The following is a 24,852-nucleotide window of genomic DNA, read 5'->3' on the forward strand; positions in this document are numbered from 1 at the left end:
AAGCGCGCGGATATTACGTTTCATTTCCTTTGTGTGTTTACATCTGTAAAGACCACAAAATGGCTCCTACTAAGCGACAGGTTTCCGGTTCATGAAAAGACGCAATCTCTCCATCCGCACACGGACTACTATTTCACAGCAACTGCCTAAAGACTTTCAAGAAAAGCTGGCTACTTTCCGTGCATATTGTAAAAACAAGATAGCTGAAAAAAAGATCCGGCCAGAGAACATTATCAACATGGACGAGGTTCCACTGACTTTTGATATTCCTGTGAACCGCACTGTGGATACAACGGGAGCACGTACGGTGAATACTCGCACCACAGGGAATGAGAAGTCATCCTTCACTGTGGTTCTAGCTTGCCATGCTAATGGCCAGAAACTTCCACCCATGGTGATATTCAAAAGGAAGACCTTGCCAAAAGAGACCTTTCCAGCCGGCGTCATCATAAAAGCTAACTCGAAGGGATGGATGGATGAAGAAAAGATGAGCGAGTGGTTAAGGTAAGTTTATGCGAAGAGGCCGGGTGGCTTTTTTCACGCAGCTCCGTCCATGTTGATATACGACTCCATGCGCGCCCACATCACGCTGGTTTTTAATATATTATTAAAGTTTGACTGACCTATCTGACTGTTTTTTTGACATTCCTTTAGCGCAGTTAGATGCGGCTTATAACACGGGGCGGCTTATAGGTGGACAAAGTTTTGAAATATGCCGTTCATTGAAGGCGCGGCTTATAACCCAGGGCGGCTTATGGTGCGGAAAATACGGTATATATATATATATATATATATATATATATATATATATATATATATATATATATATATACATACACACACACACATATATACATATATATATATATATATGACTTACTTTTAACACTTAAATGACTGAGACCCTTTTGGGTCCCCAAGACCTTCAGTCTCTGTCATTGCTAAAAAAATACCAACCCAAAAGCAATGTTATGAATTATTTACCTATTTAAGGGCCCAATTACTTCATATCAAATATTCTGCTTCAAACACTTTTGGGGGAAAAATATTGCATACTTTGTGTTTTTCCTATTAAAAGCCGAGGCTTTTGACAAAAATGGCTTCAAACATTAAAACAACTTTGTCAACGGCTAAATCTGAAGACGATCTAAATATATTTAGGCGTTGAAATAAAATAAAAAATCATATTATGTGACTTTTTTAACACTTAGATGACAGACCTTTTAGGTCCCCGGGACCTTTAATGTTCACCAAAATTGAGGCAAGCCTTAAAAGTTACAGTATATATTATATTGGTGCATAAAATCTGCGATGAAGTAGTGACTTGTCCAGGGTGTACCCTGCCTTCCGCTCAAATGCAACTGGGATAGGCTCCAGCCACCCCCGTGACCCCGACAGGGATAAGCGGCAGACAATGGATGGATGGTTCCGATAACGAAAAAGACCAAAATGGCCCTCACATACGTTCATTTTTCAGTGTGTAGCCGTCAGTGGAAAAAGTGGAGACATTGATGTACTATGCCATCTAAATGGTGTGTGTGTGTGATATTGAGATTATTTTGTCAAATAGTTCCATGATAAGGTTTGACGGAGTATTAATAACTGTGTTAGAGTCCATTACCAGCACTAACCTTATTCGTTTTCACAACTTGGCAAAAAACACACCTCACTATTCTTTGTGTCAAAGTTAGCAACAGGTTAAGACCATTTTGCATTTAATAAAAGACATTTTTACAAACGGACTAGCAAGGATGTGTGTATTTATAACAACGTTGTATTCACAGACAGGGAGATTAAAAAAAACAAAACCTCAAGGTTTTTTCAGATCTTATGAACTGCGGGACGTTTTTACAAGAAAAATAAAATAAATAGTGCTGTTTGACACACAACACAGACGACAAACTTCATGATTGACCAGTGAATCAAAACTGTCAAAAAAAAAAGAAGTGTAAATGTGAAGTTACCATAGTAACCAGAAGGACCAAAGTTTTTAACGGCGTCTGAAGGCTCGCGAGATCCTCCAGGCGTTGGGTTCCTCGTAGCGATTGTACAGAGGCTCCAAGCGTTGTTGTTTCTTCTGCTTGCTGAGGCGGGTCGGGTCGGACACCTTGAAGAAGGCGGGTGCAAACTCCACCAGCCAGCGCGGGTCGATGGTAGTCACCTCGCGCATGTACTCCTTGGTGGTCAGCACCAGCTCGTGGTACACCACCCTGGGGGAAGGGTGGGAAGGAAAGTTACGTGTGGAGAAGTTCTGCTCTCAAATAACCGCAAGGGCGTTGTTCTCACCATTCGGGCTGGCGGTTGAACAAAGCGCTGGAGGGGTGGATGTAGACCACCTGCTGGTCGATGAGGGTTCTGTATCCCTCCTGAGGGTCCTTCTTGGCCGCGTTGCGGAAGAAACCGCTGCAGATTGCTTTCTGCACCCGCACGGTGGCTTTTCCACATGAGACCACATCCAACTTGTGTCTGGGAAGAAGAAAAGTGGGAAATGTGATGAAGTCACCTAAGACCATGTGCGCCATCATCATCATCAGGTCTCTCACCTGTCCATGATGCCCAACATCTGCTTGCGGATGTCCTGCCCTCTCCTCAGCGAGCGAGCCTGGATGAAGTTCTCGTAGCACCAGGGGTTGGAGAACTTGTTGTTCTTCCACGAGTTGTAGACGGCCAGCAGGGTGAGATGGTCACCTTCGGGCTGGTGGAACTTGGCCTTCTTCTGGTCAGCCAAGGCCTGCTTGTCCTGCAGCACAAAGACAAAAGTTGACGACAAGCTGAAAGTAAAAATGTTCCCTTAAGGGAAGGCATCTGACCTTTGGCCTGTAGAAGACGTTCTGCACGGACAACATGGACACGATGGTGAGCATCTCTTCACTGCAGCCCAGATGTACGGACATGATCAACATCTTACACAACATGGGCTCCAGAGGGAACTCTGCCATCTAGTGGACAACAACATCATGACAGGCGTCAGCGGCGGTCCTCATACGAAAGGACGTTCTTTAGACGCGTCCACTCACCCTCCTGCCCAGTCGTGTGAGCAGACCCTCGTCATCCAGAGCTCCCAGAGTGTAGAGCTGCTCCATGGCTGTGATCAGCGTCTCCATAGGGGGGGCGTCCATGAAGTCGAAGGAGAGGAGGTCGTTGATGCCCATGGCCTGGTGGAGGACACGCAAACATCTCAGTACGTGGCGTCACAGTGTGTGTGTGTGTGTGTGTGTGTGTGTGTGTGTGTGTGTGTGTGTGTGTGTGTGTGAGTGTGTGTGGTGTGTGTACCTTCAGAGAGAGCACCGTGCTGGCCAGGTTGGTCCTCTGGATCTCAGGCACGTTGGTGGTCAACATCTCATCCCTGTAGGCCCTCTCCGTGTAGAGACGGTAGCACTTCCCTGGACCCGTTCTGCCGGCTCGGCCCGCCCTCTGCTTGGCTTGAGCCTGCGAGAGTTCGTCACGTGCTTAGATGTGACGGACAGGAAGTGGCGCAGTGCGCGTGAGCACGCTAGCTACCTGTGAGATGGGCGTCACCACCAGCTGGTCGATGCCAGTCTTTGAGTTGTAGACTTTTTGCTTGACAAAGCCCGGGTCCACCACGTAGTAGATGCCGTCGATGGTCAGGGACGTCTCAGCGATGTTGGTAGCTATGACGACCTGAGACACGAAAACACAAAGGAGAGCTGTTGGGCAATCCGATCAGCAGCAAAACAAGCATTATTATTCCATGTTATTGTTTTAGACAGATCTACGGGGGTTAATTTGTGTTTTTAATACGAAAGCTTGTTTTTGTACACTGAATTTATTTAACAGAATTCTTATCGTTTTAATTTTTTTAAATATCAAATTATGCTGACAATTTCATTTAAAAAATTGTTAGCAAAATACATGTTCAAAAATGTTGTGTTTTAAAATTCAGTGCATGTCTAATTTAGCAAAAAACTAAACAGACCATCTCAAAAACAGAATAAACTTTAGTTTTTTTAATGAATTGTATGACTGACAATGTAAATAAAATACAGAATGAGGGATTTACAATATTAACTATGAACAATAAAACGCTGAATATTGAGGGTATATGAATATTGCTCCTCTCCTTCCCAGACCACCTCTTTGATCGGCATATTTTATAATCGAGCAAGAACAACAAAGATGCAACAAACACTGCGAAGCATAACCGCTAAGAGTAAAAACACCCACATATTGGATATAATATCACTGTTCTGCAGAACTTTTGTTGTAGAAATCTGCCTTCATCTGACACTCGATGTCAGGCTTTTTGATCTGTAAACAAGCCCCGCCCACTCTGCATGAAGTAGAGCTTCCTGTCTCACTCAAAAGTGCAGAGTCTAACCATTGGAATCTATTCTATAGCTTAAAAATATCCAGCGGGCCGCATTGAAATAAGAATTGTGTTGTATTATGCCCAGGTAGCCCAGTCAACTGCCTTTTTTATGCTGTTTTGCAAGACCCGTGTCATATGACTCCAAATTTGACACCTGATTCACTGGTTCTGAGACAGGCTCGATTGCTTCAGCCTTAAAGGGGAACATTATCACCAGACCTATGTAAGCGTCAATATATACCTTGATGTTGCAGAAAAAAGACCATATATTTTTTTAACCGATTTCCGAACTCTAAATGGGTGAATTTTGGCGAATTAAACGCCTTTCTAATATTCGCTCTCGGAGCGATGACGTCACAACGTGACGTCACATCGGGAAGCAATCCGCCATTTTCTCAAACACCAAGTCAAATCAGCTCCGTTATTTTTCGTTTTTTAGACTGTTTTCCGTACCTTGGAGACATCATGCCTCGTCGGTGTGTTGTCGGAGGGTGTAACAACACGAACAGGGACGGATTCAAGTTGCACCAGTGGCCCAAAGATGCGAAAGTGGCAAGAAATTGGACGTTTGTTCCGCACACTTTACCGATGAAAGCTATGCTACGACAGAGATGGCAAGAATGTGTGGATATCCTGCGACACTCAAAGCAGATGCATTTCCAACGATAAAGTCAAAGAAATCTGCCGCCAGACCCCCATTGAATCTGCCGGAGTGTGTGAGCAATTCAGGGACAAAGGACCTCGGTAGCACGGCAAGCAATGGCGGCAGTTTGTTCCCGCAGACGAGCGAGCTATCGACCCTAGCTTCCCTGGCCTGCTGACATCAACTCCAAAACTGGACAGATCAGCTTTCAGGAAAAGAGAGCGGATGAGGGTATGTCTACAGAATATATTAATTGATGAAAATTGGGCTGTCTGCACTCTCTAAGTGCATGTTGTTGCCAAATGTATTTCATATGCTGTAAACCTAGTTCATAGTTGTTAGTTTCCTTTAATGCCAAACAAACACATACCAATCGTTGGTTAGAAGGCGTTCGCCGAATTCGTCCTCGGTTTCTCCCGTGTCGCTGGCTGTCGTGTCGTTTTCGTCGGTTTCGCTTGCATACGGTTCAAACCAATAGCTTCAGTTTCTTCTTCAATTTCGTTTTCACTACCTGCCTCCACACTACAACCATCCGTTTCAATACATTCGCAATCTGTTGAATCGCTTAAGCCGCTGAAATCCGAGTCTGAATCCGAGCTAATGTCGCTATAGCTTGCTGTTCTATGCGCCATGTTTGTTTGAGTTGGCATCACTATGTGACGTCACAGGAAAATGGACGGGTGTATATAACGATGGTTAAAATCAGGCACTTTGAAGCTTTTTTTTAGGGATATTGCGTGATGGGTAAAATTTTGAAAAAAACTTTAAATAAAATAAGCTCTTGGGAACTGATTTTAATGGTTTTAACCATTCTGAAATTGTGATAATGTTCCCCTTTAATTTACCGAAAGTGAGTCTTTCTATTGAAGCAGCAAATTTTTCGGCACAATTTTTTTACACTGAATTTTAAAAACACACACATTTTGCCAACACATTTTTTTCCCCAATAAATCTGTCAGCATAATTTGATGAAAAAAAAAATTCAGTTACAAAATTTCAGTCAAAAAAGAAAAGCATTCATAATAAAGACACAAATTAACCTACATAGATCTGTACCTAATAAAGTGAACCATGTTCTTCTTAGGGTTCTGAAGGTACCTTTCTGCTGCCGGGGGGTGCAGGGTCAAAGATCCTGGTCTGCATCTCGCTGGGCAGTGCCGAGTAAACGGGCAGAATGATGAGTTCAGGAACGTCGGGTCCGAGCGACTTCATGCGCTCGTAGAGGATCTCGCAGGCGGTGTCGATCTCTTCCTGTCCAGTCAGAAAGACCAGGACGTCACCTGGGGAGAAGAGGACAGTGATGTCATGAGCTGATTTTGGAGGACACGATCGCTCATCGCCAAAACAAACCTGGAGGTTCTGTCAGGTGGATCTGCATGACGGTGATGAGGCTGGCGTCCAGGTAGTCCGTCTCAGGTTCTTTGGTGTACAGGACCTCCACAGGATACGTTCTTCCTGGGATGGTGAAGATGGGCGCCTCGTAGAAGTACTGGGAGAACTTGACAGCGTCCAGCGTGGCCGAGGTGACAATCAGCTTCATGTCCGTGCGCTTCTGGACAGTCTGGGTAAAATAACAAAAAGCGTATATTTTGTCAGTTCGACAGGAAGTAAGGTGAGGGGGCGGGGCTAGCGGGAATCGTGCGACAACGCATACCTTCTTGAGCAGACCGAAGAGGACGTCGGTGTGGATGGTCCTTTCGTGAGCTTCGTCCAGCATGATGATGGCGTACTGGCCCAGCTCCGAGTCGATCAGACACTCTCGGAGCAACATGCCGTCTGTCATGTACTTGATCACCGTCTCTGGGCTGGTGCAGTCCTCAAACCTGATGGTGTAGCCCACCTTCACAGACAGACAGAACGTGTTTAGAGGATCGCACTACAGGAAGCGGCTGTGGCGGCGTACCTCCTGTCCCAGGCAGCATCCGTACTCCTCCGACACTCTCTTGGCCACAGACATGGCGGCCACGCGGCGAGGCTGCGTGCAGCCAATCTTTCCCCGTGTGGTGTATCCCGCCTCCGCCAAGTACTGCGTGATCTGCGTGGTCTTGCCAGACCCGGTTTCTCCGATGACGATCAGGATCTGGTTGTCGTGCACGGCCTGTGAGGAGACAAAGAAGAATTTAGCAGATGTTCGGTGTCTAAGCCGGCGCATAATGATGAAGAGGAACCTGAATGAGCTGCTCCTTTAGCTTGTAGATGGGCAAACTCTCCCTCTGCTCCAGAATGGAGAGCTGGGTCTTCTTTCCATACGAGGCTTTGTTGCCTCCAAAGGCGTGCTTCTTCCACTCGGGAATGTCATTGGGCATCATGCCGATGCCTCTCATGTTTGCCGCAATCTGCCTGCCGTCAGCTGCAACGCGACACAAGGGTGTTGGCACAAGCATCTCGCTAGGGCTGGACAATTAATCAAATTTCGATTTCGGCTTTCCACGATCAAAAAAATATTATTATGGGTAGGGAAACGTGCATGCAAATTCCTGCAATGAAACAGATGACCGAGCAGACATGGTCTTTCTTTCAATCATACGCTCAAAGTGTGAGATATCACACTGGTTGCTACTTTTTATTTGACAATGCTAGTAAATAGGGATGGGAATTGATAGGATTTTTTCCGATTCCACCTTGGATTCTGCTTAACGATTCAATTCTTTATCGGTTCTCTTATCAATTCTTATTTGGGAAAAAAAGATAACAAAATATGAATTAGCATCAATCTTGTCTAGTTTAGAGCTAACATGACCTTATAAAGCAAACAGCGATGTCTTAAAGGGGAACTGCACTTTTTTGGGAATCGTTCACAATCATTATGAGGGACAAGAACACGCGTGTCTTTTTTTGTGTGTGTGTGGGCGGGGTAATGATGATAAACGCTTGGAAGATGCAGCTAATACGGCGTGGCGCAGTGGAAGAGTGGCCGTGCGCAACCCGAGGGTCCCTGGTTCAATCCCCACCTAGTACCAACCTCGTCATGTCCGTTGTGTCCTGAGCAAGACACTTCACCCTTGCTCCTGATGGGTGCTGGTTAGCGCCTTGCATGGCAGCTCCCTCCATCAGTGTGTGAATGTGTGTGTGAATGGGTAAATGTGGAAGTAATGTCAAAGCGCTTTGAGTACCTTGAAGGTAGAAAAGCGCTATACAAGTACAACCCATTTATCATTATTATCATTATAATAGGAGTCACAGTTGTAGCTTTCAAAGCCCTCTAAAACTATATTAAAACCCTCCATCAATGTTTTTTATACACAGTGCAAGTATATATATAATGTACCGTATTTTCCGCACTATAAGGCGCACCGGATTATAAGGTGCACCTTCAATGAATGGCCTATTTTAAAACTTTGTTCATATATAAGGCGCACCGCATTATAAGGCGCACCGCGTTAAGAGGCGCATAGAATAGACGCTACAGTAGAGGCTGGGGTTACGTTATGCATCCATTAGATGGAGCTGCGCTAAAGGGAATGTCAACAAAACAGTCAGATAGGTCAGTCAAACTTTATTAATAGATTACAAACCAGCGTTCTGACAACTCCGTTCACTCCCAAAATGAATAAACAGCTGTTTTATTATTTTCCCCGAGGTAAAGTCAGTGACGTGGTATTTCGTTTATCTTTTAACAACAGCAAGGTATAACAGGTAGTGCAACATTTATATCACATAGTGGAGGGGAACTTTTCCTCGATTCAATAAACACATAAAAAACCGTCTGATACTGTAAAGGTAAATCAAACTTTAGTGCAATCACAATATAGTAACACTCCAAATAGTGCAAAGCAATAACAATATATCATATAACTCAAAGTTGCTCAAACGTTAATGTCACACAACACAACACACAAAATAAACATGTAAAGCTCACTTTATTAAGTTATTCCTCATCCACGAATCCCTCGAATTCTTCTTCTTCTTCAGTGTCCGAAATAAACAGTTGGGCGAATACGGCATCTAACATGCCCGCTGCTGCTCTATTCCCGTGTTCTACCGCGTGACTGATCGCCTTGAGTTTAAACTCTGCGTCGTAAGCGTGTCTCTTAATAGGAGCCATTTTGGGGTCTTTACATAAACACACAAATGGAAATGAAACGGCACACCTCGCGCAGTCATATATCCCAGCATGCACCACGCGCTTCTTCTTCTACGGTAAGCAGCCACCGACTTCATTTTCCCCCGTAGAAGAAGAAGCGCTTAGTAGAAGAAGGTCTCGTAGTTGCGAGACCTGTTGTGGCTCAATATTGGTCCATATAGAAGAAGAAGCGCTTCTTCTTCTACGGTAAGCAATCGCCGACTTCATTTTCCCCCGTAGAAGAAGAAGCGCTTAGTAGAAGAAGGTCTCGTAGTTGCGAGACCTGTTGTGGCTCAATATTGGTCCATATATAAGGCGCATCGGATTATAAGGCGCACTGTCAGCTTTTGAGAAAAATTGAGGTTTTTAGGTGCACCTTATAGTGCGGAGAATACGGTAGTTACAGATACCTTCATAACAATATGTATTATGTTTTATTTACCCACTGCAAGTACCCTATATATATAATGTAGTAACAGACACTTTCATAACAATACGTAATATGTACAATATTTACCGTATTTTGGTCATTTTAATCATTTTTAATAATTTTTCCGTGCATTTGTTTCCGTTTCCATAGCAGCACACGTCTGACTTCTGGCAACGAATATCTGTCTTACTTCCAGAAACAAACGCGAGTGTGTTCTAATCATGGCAGACTCGGTAACAAACAGAGAAGACGACTATTTTTGGACAAATGAGGATTCACAACCTTATCTTTTTGAATCTGAATTTATGGAAGATGAACTTCTGCTTTTAGAAGCCAGTATGAAGGAAGGGTAAGACGCTGGAGCAGAGGGAAGCTGAGAGAATGAGGTGAAAGTGAATCAAAGGTGTAAATGTGGAATTTAAAGCCATGCTATTTCGACATAAATGGAGTGCTTACCCATAATTAAACGGAAAAAACAGCTGGACCATATAGACAACTGTCTATCGAGTGAGTCACGCTTTATATTGATGATGATAAACGCAACACGTCATAAGTGTTATTACAACTACAGTACACACGCTGTCTGGCTAGCTGTGTACAAACAAAACATGAAATAATACTTTACAGATACTGTAATATGATTGTTCATGTTTTTCACTCAGTACAGATTGGTGTCTTATTGCATTGTGATGTGTATTACAAACTCAAACGTGTTTCATGCTGACGTAGAAGCCTGTCTCTTGCTATAGTTAGCTTCTAAGGCTAATACCGTAGCACGCCGATGTGTTAGTACGCTAAAAAAAAAAAATAAATAAATAAAAGAGTTCCTCAGTGTTTGCTCTTAAAACAACAATGTCGCTCCAGCTTGGTAGTTATACAAGTGACGAAACGTATATTAAGTATTGTTGACGGTTTTTGAATGTGTTTTTTTATTTATAAAACTTCCAGTACAAGTACTTTTAGACAATTTTGAGCACATTTAAAATTACCACGACCATGATAACTTTTTGTCACAGTAACCGTGACAAGAAATTTTCATACCGTGACATCCCTAACCATGATCATCAAAATTATTACAAATTATTCAATTGAATTTTACACGATATTCTCATTTTATGAGTTCCACCTGTATAATATAATGACCGAGAGAAAACGTGGTTGGCAAATTCTTGCAAGCTTTTGACCACAAACTTAGTCACTGCTCTGTGACATTTGTCATTCCAGGCTGAGTGGTATTCTTCCCTGCCGCGGTGAAATTGTTTTTTAAAATTATATTTAAAGTTGAGTTTTGGTGGTGCAATAAATAACCACGTTCCTAAATGAATGAATGATTGTGTTATTGATCAAAATAATTGTGATCATTATTTTTGCCATAATCGTCCATCTCTGCACACACACCTTCCTGGACCATCCAAGCACACACTTACCGTCCGGCAGTGGGTCCACCCAGTGCTTGTTCAGTCCCATGGGGATGGAGTCCATCTCGGCCTCCCGTGCCGCCTGCTTCAGCTCCCGCCTCTCTTTGGCCAGAGCGCTCTGCATCATGGCCGCCTGGGACAACGAGCCGTCTGGATTCTGATAGCAAAGGGGAAAACAGCGTTAGCTTCGACCAAGACATGAAAAGTTTAAAGTCATCTTCCTACCTTGACGATCTTGACCGGGCTCATGTCCATGCTCTGCTTGGTGTGTCCTCTCAGGAAAGGCGGCTCCTCTTCAACCAACTCAATTTCTAGGTCTTCGTCTGGAACAAACATGGCGACAAGATGCAAACGGTCGCTCGTGTTCATTCATCATTAAACAGGGTCTCTGCAGGTATCTGCAAATCTAATTTAATGTTTTTTAATGCAACTTAAAGCAAATTTAGTGTCCATGTTCCACTGCAGATTGTTATTATACTTAGTCAAAACCATACAATGTTCTGTAGAGACCAGGAGTCTCCAGACTTTTTTACCCACTGAGGGCCGCACACTGAAAAATGAAAGCATGTGGGGCCCATTTTGATATTTTTCATTTTCAAAACCAATACAATATATATTGTAAGCCTTCGGGCTTCCCTCAATTGTGGTTAACGTTAAAGGTTCTGCGGACCCAAAAGAGTCTCAGTCATTAAAAGTGTTACAAATAAATCATGTATTAATACTTATTTATTTTACTTTCAACGCCTGAATATGGATAAATTAACTTCATGTCTATCTGTTGACGTAAAGATTCAATCTTTTTTTTATATTCCTTTTAAAAAAGGAAGAACAAAAAATATTGTATGCCATATTTCCCACAAAAAAAATTCTAAGTGGAATATTTCATGTGAACAGATACTGTAAACAATGTTGTTAATACATTACAACATTGCTTTTGATCCATTATTATTTTTTGAGCAAAGGTCTCAGGATCCGAACGGCCCCCTTTCATAAGTGTAAAAAATAAGTCATGTATCAATATATATTATTTTTACTTTCAACGCTCCAATCTCTAGCTCAACTTCAGATCTATTCGTCAATTATAAGTTTTGATTATTGTTTGAGTAATGACAGTTGTAAAGTAAAAAACTGCTTACACGGCCGCTTTGCGTTATTAGTGCCAATATTGAAACCTTTTCTCATTACACTAAACATGTTTGCTCTTTAATTCCCCTTTTTAGTTTTTTTTTGTAATATTTACTAAATGTGCCCTGGCTCGTTAAAAAATTAGCTGCGAGCCGCAAATAGCCCCCGGGCCGCACTTTGGACACATTAATAGCATAATATTGTCATCTTGTTTACGTATGCAGTACCAATAGGGTATATAGCTATTGCATGATAGCCTTGTGGGTACCATCTGATGGCTACTACATTGAATGCTGTGTTATGTGGATTTTGATAAAAACTGTTGCACTCTTACCTTTGCACTGCTAAAATACTGTAACTTAATTTACTGACTTTAAAATTGTACTATTTCGACTTGCACTCTTTTCTGTCTATTTGAAAATGTCAATAAAAAGAGTTGGATTAAAATACTATAACTTGACCGCACGCTGATTTGTAACTCACACTTTCATTATGTATTGCACTTGTATTCTAAATTGCTTTTCATTATGTAATTTCAATTGTTGCATATTTTTAATCTTGTGTAATTGTAATTGTGGATGCTAAATGTGCCATAAAAGGACTACAAATGGAAATTAGCATGGTGCTAAATTTGGTGGAGCCATCTTTTTAATGTAACTGCAAATTGTCCTTCAAATAAATACAACAACTGGTACAGACACAATTGTAAGCTATTGACAATGATAATGTTCAATAGATGAAAGGTTTACATGAACTGAGGCCAAATTAAGCACTAACGTGATCATAATATAGCACAACAATGCAAGTAACCCTTTCAAACACAATAAACATTTTTCATAACTGTAGTATTTACTACGATTGTAAATGGAAGATCGATAACTTAATTATCCAAAAAGGTAAACAAACATAAACATAGAATGGATTCGAAATCTTTTAGCAAAAATTGCACTTCAATAAATATTAAACATCTTAAGTGCAGTTTTTTCCCAGTTTGGGAAAAACTAGGTTGGGTGGTTTGTTTTGTTGTCTTTTGTTGCCAATGCCATCTCAACATACCTGCTAGTTGGTCTATGCCAGGGGTCGGCAACCTTTACCAGTCAAAGAGCCATTTTGACCAGTTTCGCAAATTATAGAAAACAATGGGAGCCGCAAATTTTTTTTGAAATTTTAAATGAATTAACACTGCATACAAAGTTTTCTTTTTGCTTTGTGCTATGTATAAACCAGGTGTCTCAGACACGCTGCCCACACCTTAATATGGAATTTGAAAGCTGGTGCGGCACGCGGGTTTTAAATGAATGGCGCCTGTCAGCGTCATGCGTGCCGTGATGGTACAGCATATAGCACCCACTAGAACCAGCGTGCCTGATCAGCCACACGTTGTATGGTGTTTCCGCTTGCTCACGTAGGTGACAGCAAGGCATACTTGGTCAACAACCACACAGGTTACACTGACGGTGGCGGTATAAAAAAAACTATAACACTCTTACTAATAATGCGCCACACTGTGAACCCACACCAAACAAGAATGACAAACACATTTCGGGAGAACATCTGCACAGTAACACAACATAAACCCAACAGGACAAATACCCAGAATCCCATGCAGCCCTAACTCTTCCGGGATACATTATATTGTATAATGTAGCCCGGAAGAGTCAGAGCTGCATGGGATTCTGGGTGTTTGTTCTGTTGTGTTTATGTTGTGTTAAGGTGCAGATGTTCTCCCGAAATGTGTTTGTCATTCTTGTTTGGTTTTGGTTCAAAGTGTGGCGCATTATTAGTAAGAGTGTTAAAGTTGTTTTATATGGTCACCGTCAGTGTAACCTGTGTGGCTGTCGACAAAGTATGCCTTGCTGTCACGTACGTGTGCAAGCAGAAGATGTATATTGTATAACAAGTGTTGGGCTGGCACGCTGTTAATACAGATTGTAGAGAGTGCCAAATGTTGTACCATCATGGCACGCCCTTATTATAGCTGTAAGGGTGAAAATCGGTGAATATTAATCCCGGGAGTTTTCTGCGAGAGGCACTGAAATCCGGAAGTCTCACGGGAAAATTGGGGGGTTCAGCAAGTAAGCTGCTGAGCCGCATCAGAGTGATCAAAGAGCCGCATGCGGCTCCGGAGCCGCGGGTTGCCGACCCCTGGTCTATGCTGATGGACTCATGTTGCTCATTCAGTTTGAAGATGGAATATTACCACACAAGAACATTTGACTTTATAATCATCTGTTTTCCTCCTAACTAGTGTCACTTCATTAGTAGTGCTTCTCACTTGCGAGTCAATGTCCGTATATTCTGTGTGTGTCCCGCCTGCTCATACCAAAACAAAGATTGTGGATGACTGACAAGAGGCTTCACTGTTCGTTAAATTCTACTGTTAAGTAAATGTGCACAGGTGCTGAGAGCGATGCACACAGTGAGACATTTTGTATGCATTTTGAAAGACAGAGACGAAAAAAAGAAACACGCGGACTTTGCAATTTATCCATTTAGCCAGTTCATTTTCATTTATCATTTAACTAATTAACCTACAATTGTATGACATTTCTTAATGCCTCATGACATCGTTTCAAATGCTTTTAATGCTATTTACGGCCTTCATTTTCACAGAATACATTTAATGACTTTACAACATGTGTGAAGTTGGCCACCCTTATTGCAAATAGTAAAATAACACTGTCATTTCTTTGTGCCATAAACATTTTTGGTCTAACTATTATAGTCTTTATGTTAACGTATTATTTATAACCAGCCTATAATGGACAAAACATGTTTGTATAACAAACAAATGGGACAAGTTTAGGAGGCTGGTTATAAATAACAACACTTTAATATCATAAAATCTATAATGGACAAAAAATGTTTACACAACAAACGATTGGGACTGGTTTGAGGATGGTTTGACAAAGTGGGGGGCTGGTTATGAATAATAAAATGTTAATAACATAAAAATTAAATAGAGAAAATGTTTTGCAGCATAAACAAATTGGACAAGTTTGGGGGTTGAATAATACCACGTTAATTAACATAAAAACTATAATAGTTGGACAAAAAAATGTTTGCAGCACAAACAAAGGGGACAAGTTTGGGGAGGTCAAAATATAAATATAGTCAAAATATTTATTTTACAATAACTTAAAAAGCATAACGGCATATACCAAAATATTTTCAGCACAAACGAATAGCAGTGTTTTTTTTAAGACTCACAATGGTAAGTGGAGCCAACTTCACATTTCAATGACACCTGGAAACCCTGGTAAAGGCTTCTGATTGGACTACTGACACTCTCAATTACCTTCCTCATCGTCGACTTTGGGAAGAATCCCAGTCTCGTCGTCAAAGTCGGGGAACTCTTCTTTAGACAAAACATTGGCGGCGATCATCTGGGGGCAACAGCAACGTGGGTGATGTCAAGTTTGGGTGAGCGGTGACAATGTGCACAACTCGACCACGACCAACCTGCTTGATCTCCCACTTTTCCGGATCGGAGATCTTGGTGAGCCTCTTCCTCTCCAGCGTGTCGTCTTGTTCCAGCTCGCGGGTCTGACCCAGGTTGAGGTTGCTCGGCCCGTCCGGGTTCCTCATGGTCACCTCCTCCCCACCGTCTGGACCCACGTTCCTCCTCCGGTTGGGGTTCAGGTCCTCGCCCGTCTCCTGGTCCACGTCCTGGAAGAGAACATAGGGCGTTACGATGTGAATTGGGAGACGAGCTGCTGTGACGCTGGCGTGGTTGCTACCTTCATGCTGAGGCTGGTCTTGGAGCCTGTGAAGGACAGCACTTTGATCTTGACCCTTTGGCCTTTGCTGACCACATCCGCCACGTTGGCAACTCGGCCTTCTCGTCGCAGCTCAGAGATGTGGACCAGCCCTTCCCATCGCTTCCTGCAGAGGAGAGAGACCTGTTAGCGCCCATGCGAAGCTATCAGACCTGGGAGTTGAACCTGTGTGAAGTTGGCTCCCCTTCTTGCAAATATGCAAATAACACTGACATGAATTTGTGCTACAACATGTTTTATCTAACTAGTTGTGTATTTATGTTACAGGGCTGGTTATAAATAAAATGTTACTTGTATAAAAAACTATGATAGTTAATAACATAAAAACTGTAATAGTTCAAAACATTTTGCAGCGCTAACATTTGGACAAGTTTTAGGAGATTTTTACAAGGTTGGGGGCTGGTTGGGAGTCATAACACGCAAACAAAAATTATAAAACAATAACATAAAAAAATATAATAGACAAAACATTTTTGCAGTACAAACAGTTCAAACGTTGGGGAGATTTCAGCAAGGTGGGGGGATGGTTATGAATCATATCATTAACAAAAACTACAAAATGTTAAAAAAAATTTTAACATAAACACTATAATGTTACTATCTTTGGGCACTACCCGATTCGATTCAGAATCAATTTGATTCAAAACGATTCTCAATTCAAAATTAATACTTTTTTGATTACATTGAGTGCCAGTTCCATCATTAACTATATTCCTCCATTAAATAAACTCTGATAAAGTTTTATATTACTTAAAACTGGTTTTGCTTGATAAAATTCGACCCAAACATTTACTAAAGTGGCTGGACAAGTTAAATTTTGGGAAAATGTTTTTGATTTTTTTAATCGATTAAGAATTGTTACACATTATAATTGCAATTAATTTGAAATAGATTTTCTTACATCCCTAATAGTTTGACAAAAATGTTTTGAGGCACAAATGTAGCACAACGGTTTGGGAGAAGTTTGGAGATATAGGGGGAGCTGGTTATGAATAACACAAAAATAACATAAAAACAATAAAATACATACATATATAATAAGGAGGGGGGTTTGTTATGATTAATAAAAGGTTAACATATAAACTATAATAGAAAGACAACATAATTTTGGAGCAGAAACAAACGGGGAGATTTAGAAAAGGGGAGCTGGTTATAAATCATAAAATATTGTTATACCATAAAAACTAAAAGTAAGACAAAAAAAATTAGCAGCACAAACATTTAGGGAGATTTTGACATGGTTGGGGGCTGTTATGACTAATAACGCACTAACGAGAGAAAAACTAGAATCGACAAAACATTTTGCAGCACAATCAAATGAGACGAGTTTGACAAGGTGGGGGGGGGGGGCTGGATGACACCACTAGTCAGAAAAGGTATTTTAGAATAACTTAAACAACATCATTACCGCACAAAGGAACGGCAGTGTTATTTGAATATTTGTAACGATAAGGGGACGGGGCCAACTTCACACAGGTAGGAGTTGGTGCTCGCAGTGCAGACCTGAGCCCCTCCAGCTGCACGAAGCATCCAAACTGCATGATGCTGGTCACTTTTCCGTTGTAGATGTCGCCAACAGAGGGCTCCTCCGGAGGGGGGCGGTCCACGTGCTTGTCCTTCCAGTCTCGCTCTTGATCTTTCCTGGGGCTTGGCGAGCGCTCGCTCCAGCGGGAGGACCGGTCTCTCCTCCTAGAGCGGTCGCGGTCTCTATCTCTGTGGCGATCGCGGTCTCTGGAGCGCGACCTGGAACGTGAGCGGTGCCTCCTGCGGTCCCTGTCCCGGTGCCTCTGTCGATCCCTGCTTCTGCTGCGACTCCGGCTGCGCCGTCGGCCTTTCTCCGAGCGGCTCTTTTCGCTTTTGGGGACCGTGGTGCTCACACTGGGCATGAACATCTCCAGCTCCTTCATGGCGTCGGCCGCCACCTTCACGTCCTCTTCGTCGAGGACCTGTCGAAAATGACACAAGCAAAACGGTGAGCGCCGCTTTTTGAGTTACGTAGCGGTCTCGCGCGCGAAGCAGAGCATCGTACCTTCGGTGGCGGCTCGTTGGCTCGGCACAGCGCGGGGAACAACTCCTTCAGTTTGTCCTTCTCTGACTTTGGCATCAGAACGTCACAAGTTTCTGTGACAACATTGACATGTTAAGAGCATACAAAGTATTTCGGTACCGATTTTGTACACTCTAACAGGTGCAAAAACCTTACATCAGAACTGAATAAGTAGGGGTGTAACGATTCCTTTGAACAACGATTCAATTAATAATTAGATGTTGCCGATACGATTCAGTGAGTTGAAATCGGACTCACTGTGTAAATAATTATTGGACACTACAGGTGAAGTTTCCTATATTTCTGTTATTTCTTGTCATGGAATCATTATGGATACAAACAAGCAAATAAACAACAATTAATTGCAAATAAATTGACATGTAATTTGAACAAAGTGCAGCTAACACTTTAAATTAAAGTCACAGTAGAGTGGAAAAACAAGTTGCTTCTATATTGAAGCAATTATCATAAAAATCTGATTTATAACACCTAAACACTTCCAAAATGTGCATGATATTGATACTATTTTAATCATATCTATTTATTCAGGGATTCCCGGGCCATTTTGAGGGATAATGAGGAAGCCAGTCATGTGATCCAGTCATGTGAGCCACAGATCCCTTCCCCATCAACAACAATGCTAATCAGACAGACTTTGTGGGAGCCAACAACAAATACCGTATTTTCCGCACCATTAGCCGCACCTAAAAACCACAAATTTACTCAAAAGCTGACAGTGCGGCTTTTAACCCGGTGCGCTTTATATATGGATAAATATTAAGATTCATTTTCATAAAGTTTCGTTCTCGCAACTTCGGTAAACAGCCGCCATCTTTTTTCCCGGTAGAGCAGGAAGCGCTTCTTCTTCTACGCAAGCAACCGCCAAGGTAAGCACCCGCCCCCATAGAACAGGAAGCGCTTCTTCTTGTACTGTAAGCAACCACCCGCCCCCGGAAGAAGACGAAGCGCGCGGTGCATGCTGGGATATGTGACGTTTCATTTCCATTTGTGTGTTTATGTAAAGACCCCAAAATGGCTCCTATTAAGTGTGTTGTCTGTCTAATTATAAATAATGCAGACGAGGCGTGTTAACTGAGTTCTCAACGTTTACTCACAGCGTGCTCATAACCACATTCTAACTCCCAGCATACAACAACGCTTCTCAGGGCTACCGCGCATGCTCGTAACTATCGTTGCATGCTGGGTAGTGTAGTTGTTATATTTGCTAGCTCATAACATCACAGTAAGAGACACGCTTACGCGCTTAATTCAATACTCGACGTCATTCCGGGTGGATTGACAAAAGACCTCCAGCCGCTAGATATTGGTGTCAACAGGGCATTCGAAGCTAGACTGCTAACTGCGTGGGAACAGTGGATGACGAAGAAGCGCGCGGTGCATGCTGGGATATGTGACGTTTCATTTCCATTTGTGTGTTTATGTAAAGACCCCAAAATGGCTCCTATTAAGTGTGTTGTCTGTCTAATTATAAATAATGCAGACGAGGCGTGTTAACTGAGTTCTCAACGTTTACTCACAGCGTGCTCATAACCACATTCTAACTCCCAGCATACAACAACGCTTCTCAGGGCTACCGCGCATGCTCGTAACTATCGTTGCATGCTGGGTAGTGTAGTTGTTATATTTGCTAGCTCATAACATCACAGTAAGAGACACGCTTACGCGCTTAATTCAATACTCGCCGTCATTCCGGGTGGATTGACAAAAGACCTCCAGCCGCTAGATATTGGTGTCAACAGGGCATTCGAAGCTAGACTGCTAACTGCGTGGGAACAATGGATGACAGAAGGCGAACACACCTTCACTAAGACAGGGAGGCAGCGCCAGACGACGCCAACATCTGCCAGTGGATCGTAAATGCCTGGGCAGATATTTCGGTCACAACTGTGGTCCGAGCTTTCCGGAAGGCAGGATTCACAGAACTGCTGGATAACAGTGACACTGACTCCGATTACTTCGACGAGACGGAGCCGGCCATTTTGGATCTCACATTTGCCCAACTTTTCACTTCGGACACCGAAGACGAAGGATTTACGAATGAAGAATAACTTCAGAAAGTGAGCGCTATGTTTATTTTGTGTGTTGTGACATTAACGTTCGAGCAACATTATGTTGCTATTGCTCTGCACTATTTTGAATTTTACTATGTTTGTGATTGCACATTTGCGTACATTTTGGGAGTGAACAGAGTTGTTAGAACGCTGGTTTTTAATATATTATTAAAGTTTGACTGACCTATCTGACTGTTTTTTTGACATTCCCTTTAGCGCAGCGTAGGCGCAGCTTATAGTCCGGGGCGGCTTATTGGTGGACAAAGTTATGAAATATGCCATTCATTGAAGGTGCGGCTAATAATCCGGTGCGCCTTATAGTGCGGAAAATACGGTATTTTGGGAAAATTATGATGCAGGACCTTATATTTTGAGCCCAAACACAAAGAGGATGAGCAATACGTTTTATAAGCCGACTGCTACCCGGATGCAGCATTGCTAGAAGCTAAACATACAAACTAACCATAATAAAGCATAAAAAAACAACACTAATATTTCCACTCTCGCTGGGATGCCAACAGACGGGACGCTCGCATAATTCAGTTTAGATGAAGAATCAATCACAATCCTCACAAAGGGTTAATATAAGTTCCTGCAGAAAGCGTCTTTTTCGCCACCTCTGGATGTGAAAGTGGACCAGCTTGTCAAGTCCATGGCCACATTTGTCTAAGCAGGTGAGAGATGCATGAATTATAATCTAGAATTTACTTTTAGCTGTCAATGCGCTGCAAAAATAGTTTGCCTGCGTTGGCGCAAGGGATGATGTTCGTTAAGAAATGATCGATGTCGATGCCATTATCGAATCCTCTTATCGAACCGATTCCTTATCGAATCTCTTATCGAATCCAGATAGGTTGTTGTGTGTGCACAACTAAAAAAACTCCTTTGTACAACTCCTCTCTGGTGCGGTGGGGGAGGTACTAGGATGACAGGGGATGCAAAACAATAACAGTGCAATACTTTTTCATAACATGGTCACTACCAACGTTCCCTCTAAGGTGTGCGCCTGCGCAATGCTCACGCGTCCTCTGTGCACAGCAAATTAATGTCGCGCAGAAAATCAAAAATCCCATCTGAACTTTAAACTAAATAAACACATTACAATTTATTCTGTATGATTTTGCAATGCAACTCTATGAGTGACAAGTGACAACAAGAGTGGCCCCAATGAATAAAACAATCTTTGTCAACAGTTGAATTATCGTCTGTCGAGACACTTTACGGACAGGAATTCCATCAATCACTTTATTGAGCAAAACTGTTTGTAACCACACCAAAAACATGAGTAAAAAAAACTTTTATCTATAAAAACTGGTAATCTTCTGCCATACAAACCAGGCTTAAACCAACGTTATCATCCGTCGTTTCAACAGAAGCCGCTTGCTCTGTCTCACCTGCACCAACACAAGCACTCATGGCACTTATCCAGTGCTGCGTTTTTGGCCACACAAAAAGACGGACAACCCCAACGCCAAACAATGTGTAAATACCAGGTTGTAATACTCTGACTCCTCAATCAGATGTGTGCTTATTTTATAATAATAATAACTGGGATTTATATAGCGCTTTTCTAAGTACCGGTACCCAAAGTCGCTTTACATGTAGAACCCATCAATCATTCACACCTGGTGGTGGTAACACTCTGACTCCTCAATCAGATGTGTGCTTATTTTATAATAATAATAACTGGGATTTATATAGCGCTTTTCTGAGTACCCAAAGTCGCTTTACATGTAGAACCCATCAATCATTCACACCTGGTGGTGGTAACACTCTGACTCCTCAATCAGATGTGTGCTTATTTTATAATAATAATAACTGGGATTTATATAGCGCTTTTCTGAGTACCCAAAGTCGCTTTACATGTAGAACCCATCAATCATTCACACCTGGTGGTGGTAAGCTACTTTCATAGCCACGGCTGCCCTGGGGTAGACTGACGGAAGCGTGGCACCGGGGGCAAAGGGTGAAGTGTCCCGCCCAAGGACACAACGGCAGCGATTTTTGGATGGTAAGAGGCGGGGAGCAAACCTGCAACCCTCAGGTTTCTGGCACGGTTGCTCTACCCACTACGCCATGCCCCCCATTTTACTGCCATTTATTAAGAATGTTAATCTAAGGATATTATTCATGAAATATTGTCACTAGATTTCATAAATGCTAATAAAAAGATGTATTTTACAGACACAAAGTTACAGGAACTAAATGTAATCTCTGAAAGGGGTAACATTTCTTTTAAAGGCAGGACCCACAGCCAGACATACAATACTAGCACAAAAGCATGTTTTTTTGTTATTGTCATTGTAAGAGGGCAAAATCACTTATATCAGAAAATTATTTTAATAAAACATTTAAATTGTTATGATGTCAGGTTTGGGACAGGTGTGACGCTGGTGTGGCCACAGTGTGCACGTCTGATGTTGCTCACATGTGCTCCACTGAATGCTCAGGGCGTTTGCTCACAAACATAAAAAATTAGAGGGAACATTGGTCACTACTGCCTAGTTTCTCTTGTTCTATTCTTATTTTTACTGTTATAGTTGTATTTAGGGCTGGGCGATATATCGCGGGTTTGTCTCTGTGCGATATAGAAAATGACTATATCGTGATATCGAGTGTACGTTCTCACGCAGTTGCTTTTAGCTGTGGGCATTACACTACAGGCTCTCCTCCTCTTTCCAGTCTCCCCTTCTCACAGACAGACAAGCGCACCTTCTTACACACGTCACATACTGTCACGTCATACGTCACATACGTATACGCCCTCCCCGAGCAGAGAGGTAGCAGCATGGCTAACGTTAGCTGTGATGCTAGCGGAGTGGTGCGAGCGCTAATACAAGAGAAAGAAGGTGCGAATCTGGTAACAAATGGAGGAATAATTAATTCCTAAGAAAAGCAGCAGGGGGTCCATCGTCTGGCGGTGGTTTGGCTTCAAGTAAGATGTCGAACAGACAACCATAATTTGTCAAGTGTGGGGCAAAAGCTTTGCTATAAAATGTAGCATTACTGCTGTAACAAACAGTTCAGGGTGTCCCAAGTTACCGGAGTGTGTTAGGTAAGGAGGAGGAGTTTTGTCCCTCCAGAGTTGGCGTAGGGCTGTGACGTAGGGTGTGTGTGGTTGTGGAAGGAGGTGTGTGATGTTGACATTAAAGAAGCGGTGGCTACCGAACCTGCTCTAATGTCTCCCGTTTATTATTTTATTAGATAAGTACACTGTATAGGTGAACCCAGGACACTCGGCTGCACTGCTAATATGTAGCATCATTTGAAAAGTCACCCGCTAGACAATGAAGAGTGCTTACTCCGCACGTCAATATCTCCGTTTGGTGCCACACGTCCACACATCAAAATGCCGAGGCAAACATTTCCAGATCAACACCGTATGAAAAAAATAGTGATTTTTTTTTAGTTGTGATTTCCTTCTCTGCATGAAAGTTTAAAAGTAGCATATATTAATGCAGTATGAAGAAGAATGTTTTAATGTAGACACATAGAATCATCATACTGCTGTGATTATATGTATCAAGTGTTCATTCAAGGCTAAGGCAAAATATCGAGATATATATCGTGTATCGCGATATGGCCTTAAAATATTGCGATATTAAAAAAAGCCAATATCGCCCAGCCCTAGTTGTATTCTTATTGCTGCTTTTTATTTTTTATTGTTATTGTAATATTTTTCCATTTTATTTCCATTTATACCCCCATTATTTACTTTTTAAATTCGATCTCAATTCTGTACACTGCTGGAGGAATTTTAATTTTCCTATATCTAGTTAGGAGAGGGAATAAACATTAAATTACCTTTACTTGAGGACACTTTAGATGGGGGTCTCATGGTCTGAATGAGCCTAAGCAAGTTGCTAATGAGAGAATCCTGCGAGGACAACATACAAAGTGGTCAATTTAGGTGTAAATAAAAACACAGTGGACAGCTTGCCAGTGTGACGTCATCGGTGGTGTAAACTTACTGTGAATTCTGCTCCATTATCGAGCAGAAGCGCTTTGAATCCGTCAAACGTCTGGTTTTTTTCCGCCAGGCTTATGACAAACTCCGCTGCAGTGCAACAAAACACACATTCAGTATTTACACCGGGTTGGTTCGCGCCTTTCACACACTTTAATCCGGCGAAACGATTAACGACACAAGCTAGCATTAGCTTTGGCGAGCTAGCACCCAAAATAGTTCGGCGATAAAACACGAACCTAAGTCTTTGTCGCTGATTCCAAGATGGTTGTCGAGCTCCGTGCACACTTTGGACACCAGCGATAAGAACTCCAGCTGGGAGAGCTCGTCCACGTCGGCGTCTGACATCTTTTAACAGCGAGATTTGTTTGTGGTGCCCAGACTTAGATGCTAGCGTTAGCCTCGGTGCTGCTCTACTTCCGCTTCCGGTTTAGGCGGCAACACACATTATATATATATATATATATATATATATATATATATTAAACCTTTATTTATAAATTGCAACGTTTATAAACAATTGAGAAATAATAATAATCAAAATAAGTACAAAACAGTGCCAGGAGGTTGTAAACTCAATAAAATAACTAAAATAGAATGCAATATATATATATATATATATATATATATATATATATATATACACAAAAACAGGTCGGGTATTGAGAAACTTACATTTATGAATATAAAACTTAGCCAATATTATGGTTTAGGCGGCAATGTATACATGTAGCCTCGGTTCTGCTCGACTTCCGCTTCCGGTTCAGGTGGCAATGTTGTTGTTTATTTAAACCTTAATTTATAAATTGCAACGTTTATGAACAATTGAGAAATAATAACAATCAAAATAAGTACAAAAACAGTACAAAACAGCGCCATGGGGTTGTAAATTCAATAAAGTAACTAAAATAGAATGCAATATATATATATATATATATATATATATATATATATATATATATATATATATATAAAACA

At 41.9% G+C, this 24,852-nt stretch overlaps 1 protein-coding gene across 1 annotated transcript; it reads right to left on the reverse strand.

The window, feature by feature from the left end:
* Positions 1-855: 855 nt before the first annotated feature.
* On the reverse strand, positions 856-24,290 carry LOC133577946 (ATP-dependent RNA helicase DHX8). The gene is made up of 22 exons (XM_061932115.2): positions 24,114-24,290; positions 23,879-23,964; positions 23,712-23,784; positions 17,818-17,909; positions 17,292-17,734; positions 15,750-15,894; positions 15,472-15,678; positions 15,308-15,395; positions 11,110-11,207; positions 10,894-11,041; positions 7,142-7,323; positions 6,877-7,071; positions 6,628-6,813; positions 6,324-6,534; positions 6,072-6,253; positions 3,502-3,642; positions 3,274-3,429; positions 3,018-3,155; positions 2,811-2,939; positions 2,544-2,740; positions 2,287-2,466; positions 856-2,210 (listed from the first exon to the last, which is right to left on the reverse strand). Exons 1-22 carry the CDS (start codon positions 24,220-24,222, stop codon positions 1,991-1,993), a joined length of 3,606 nt encoding a protein of 1,201 aa, XP_061788099.1. The 5' UTR covers positions 24,223-24,290; the 3' UTR covers positions 856-1,990.
* Between the last annotated feature and the right edge of the window lie 562 nt (positions 24,291-24,852).

This window comes from Nerophis lumbriciformis, linkage group LG39 (assembly GCF_033978685.3).
Source record: "Nerophis lumbriciformis linkage group LG39, RoL_Nlum_v2.1, whole genome shotgun sequence".
In the NCBI taxonomy this organism is placed as follows: Eukaryota; Metazoa; Chordata; class Actinopteri; order Syngnathiformes; family Syngnathidae; genus Nerophis; species Nerophis lumbriciformis.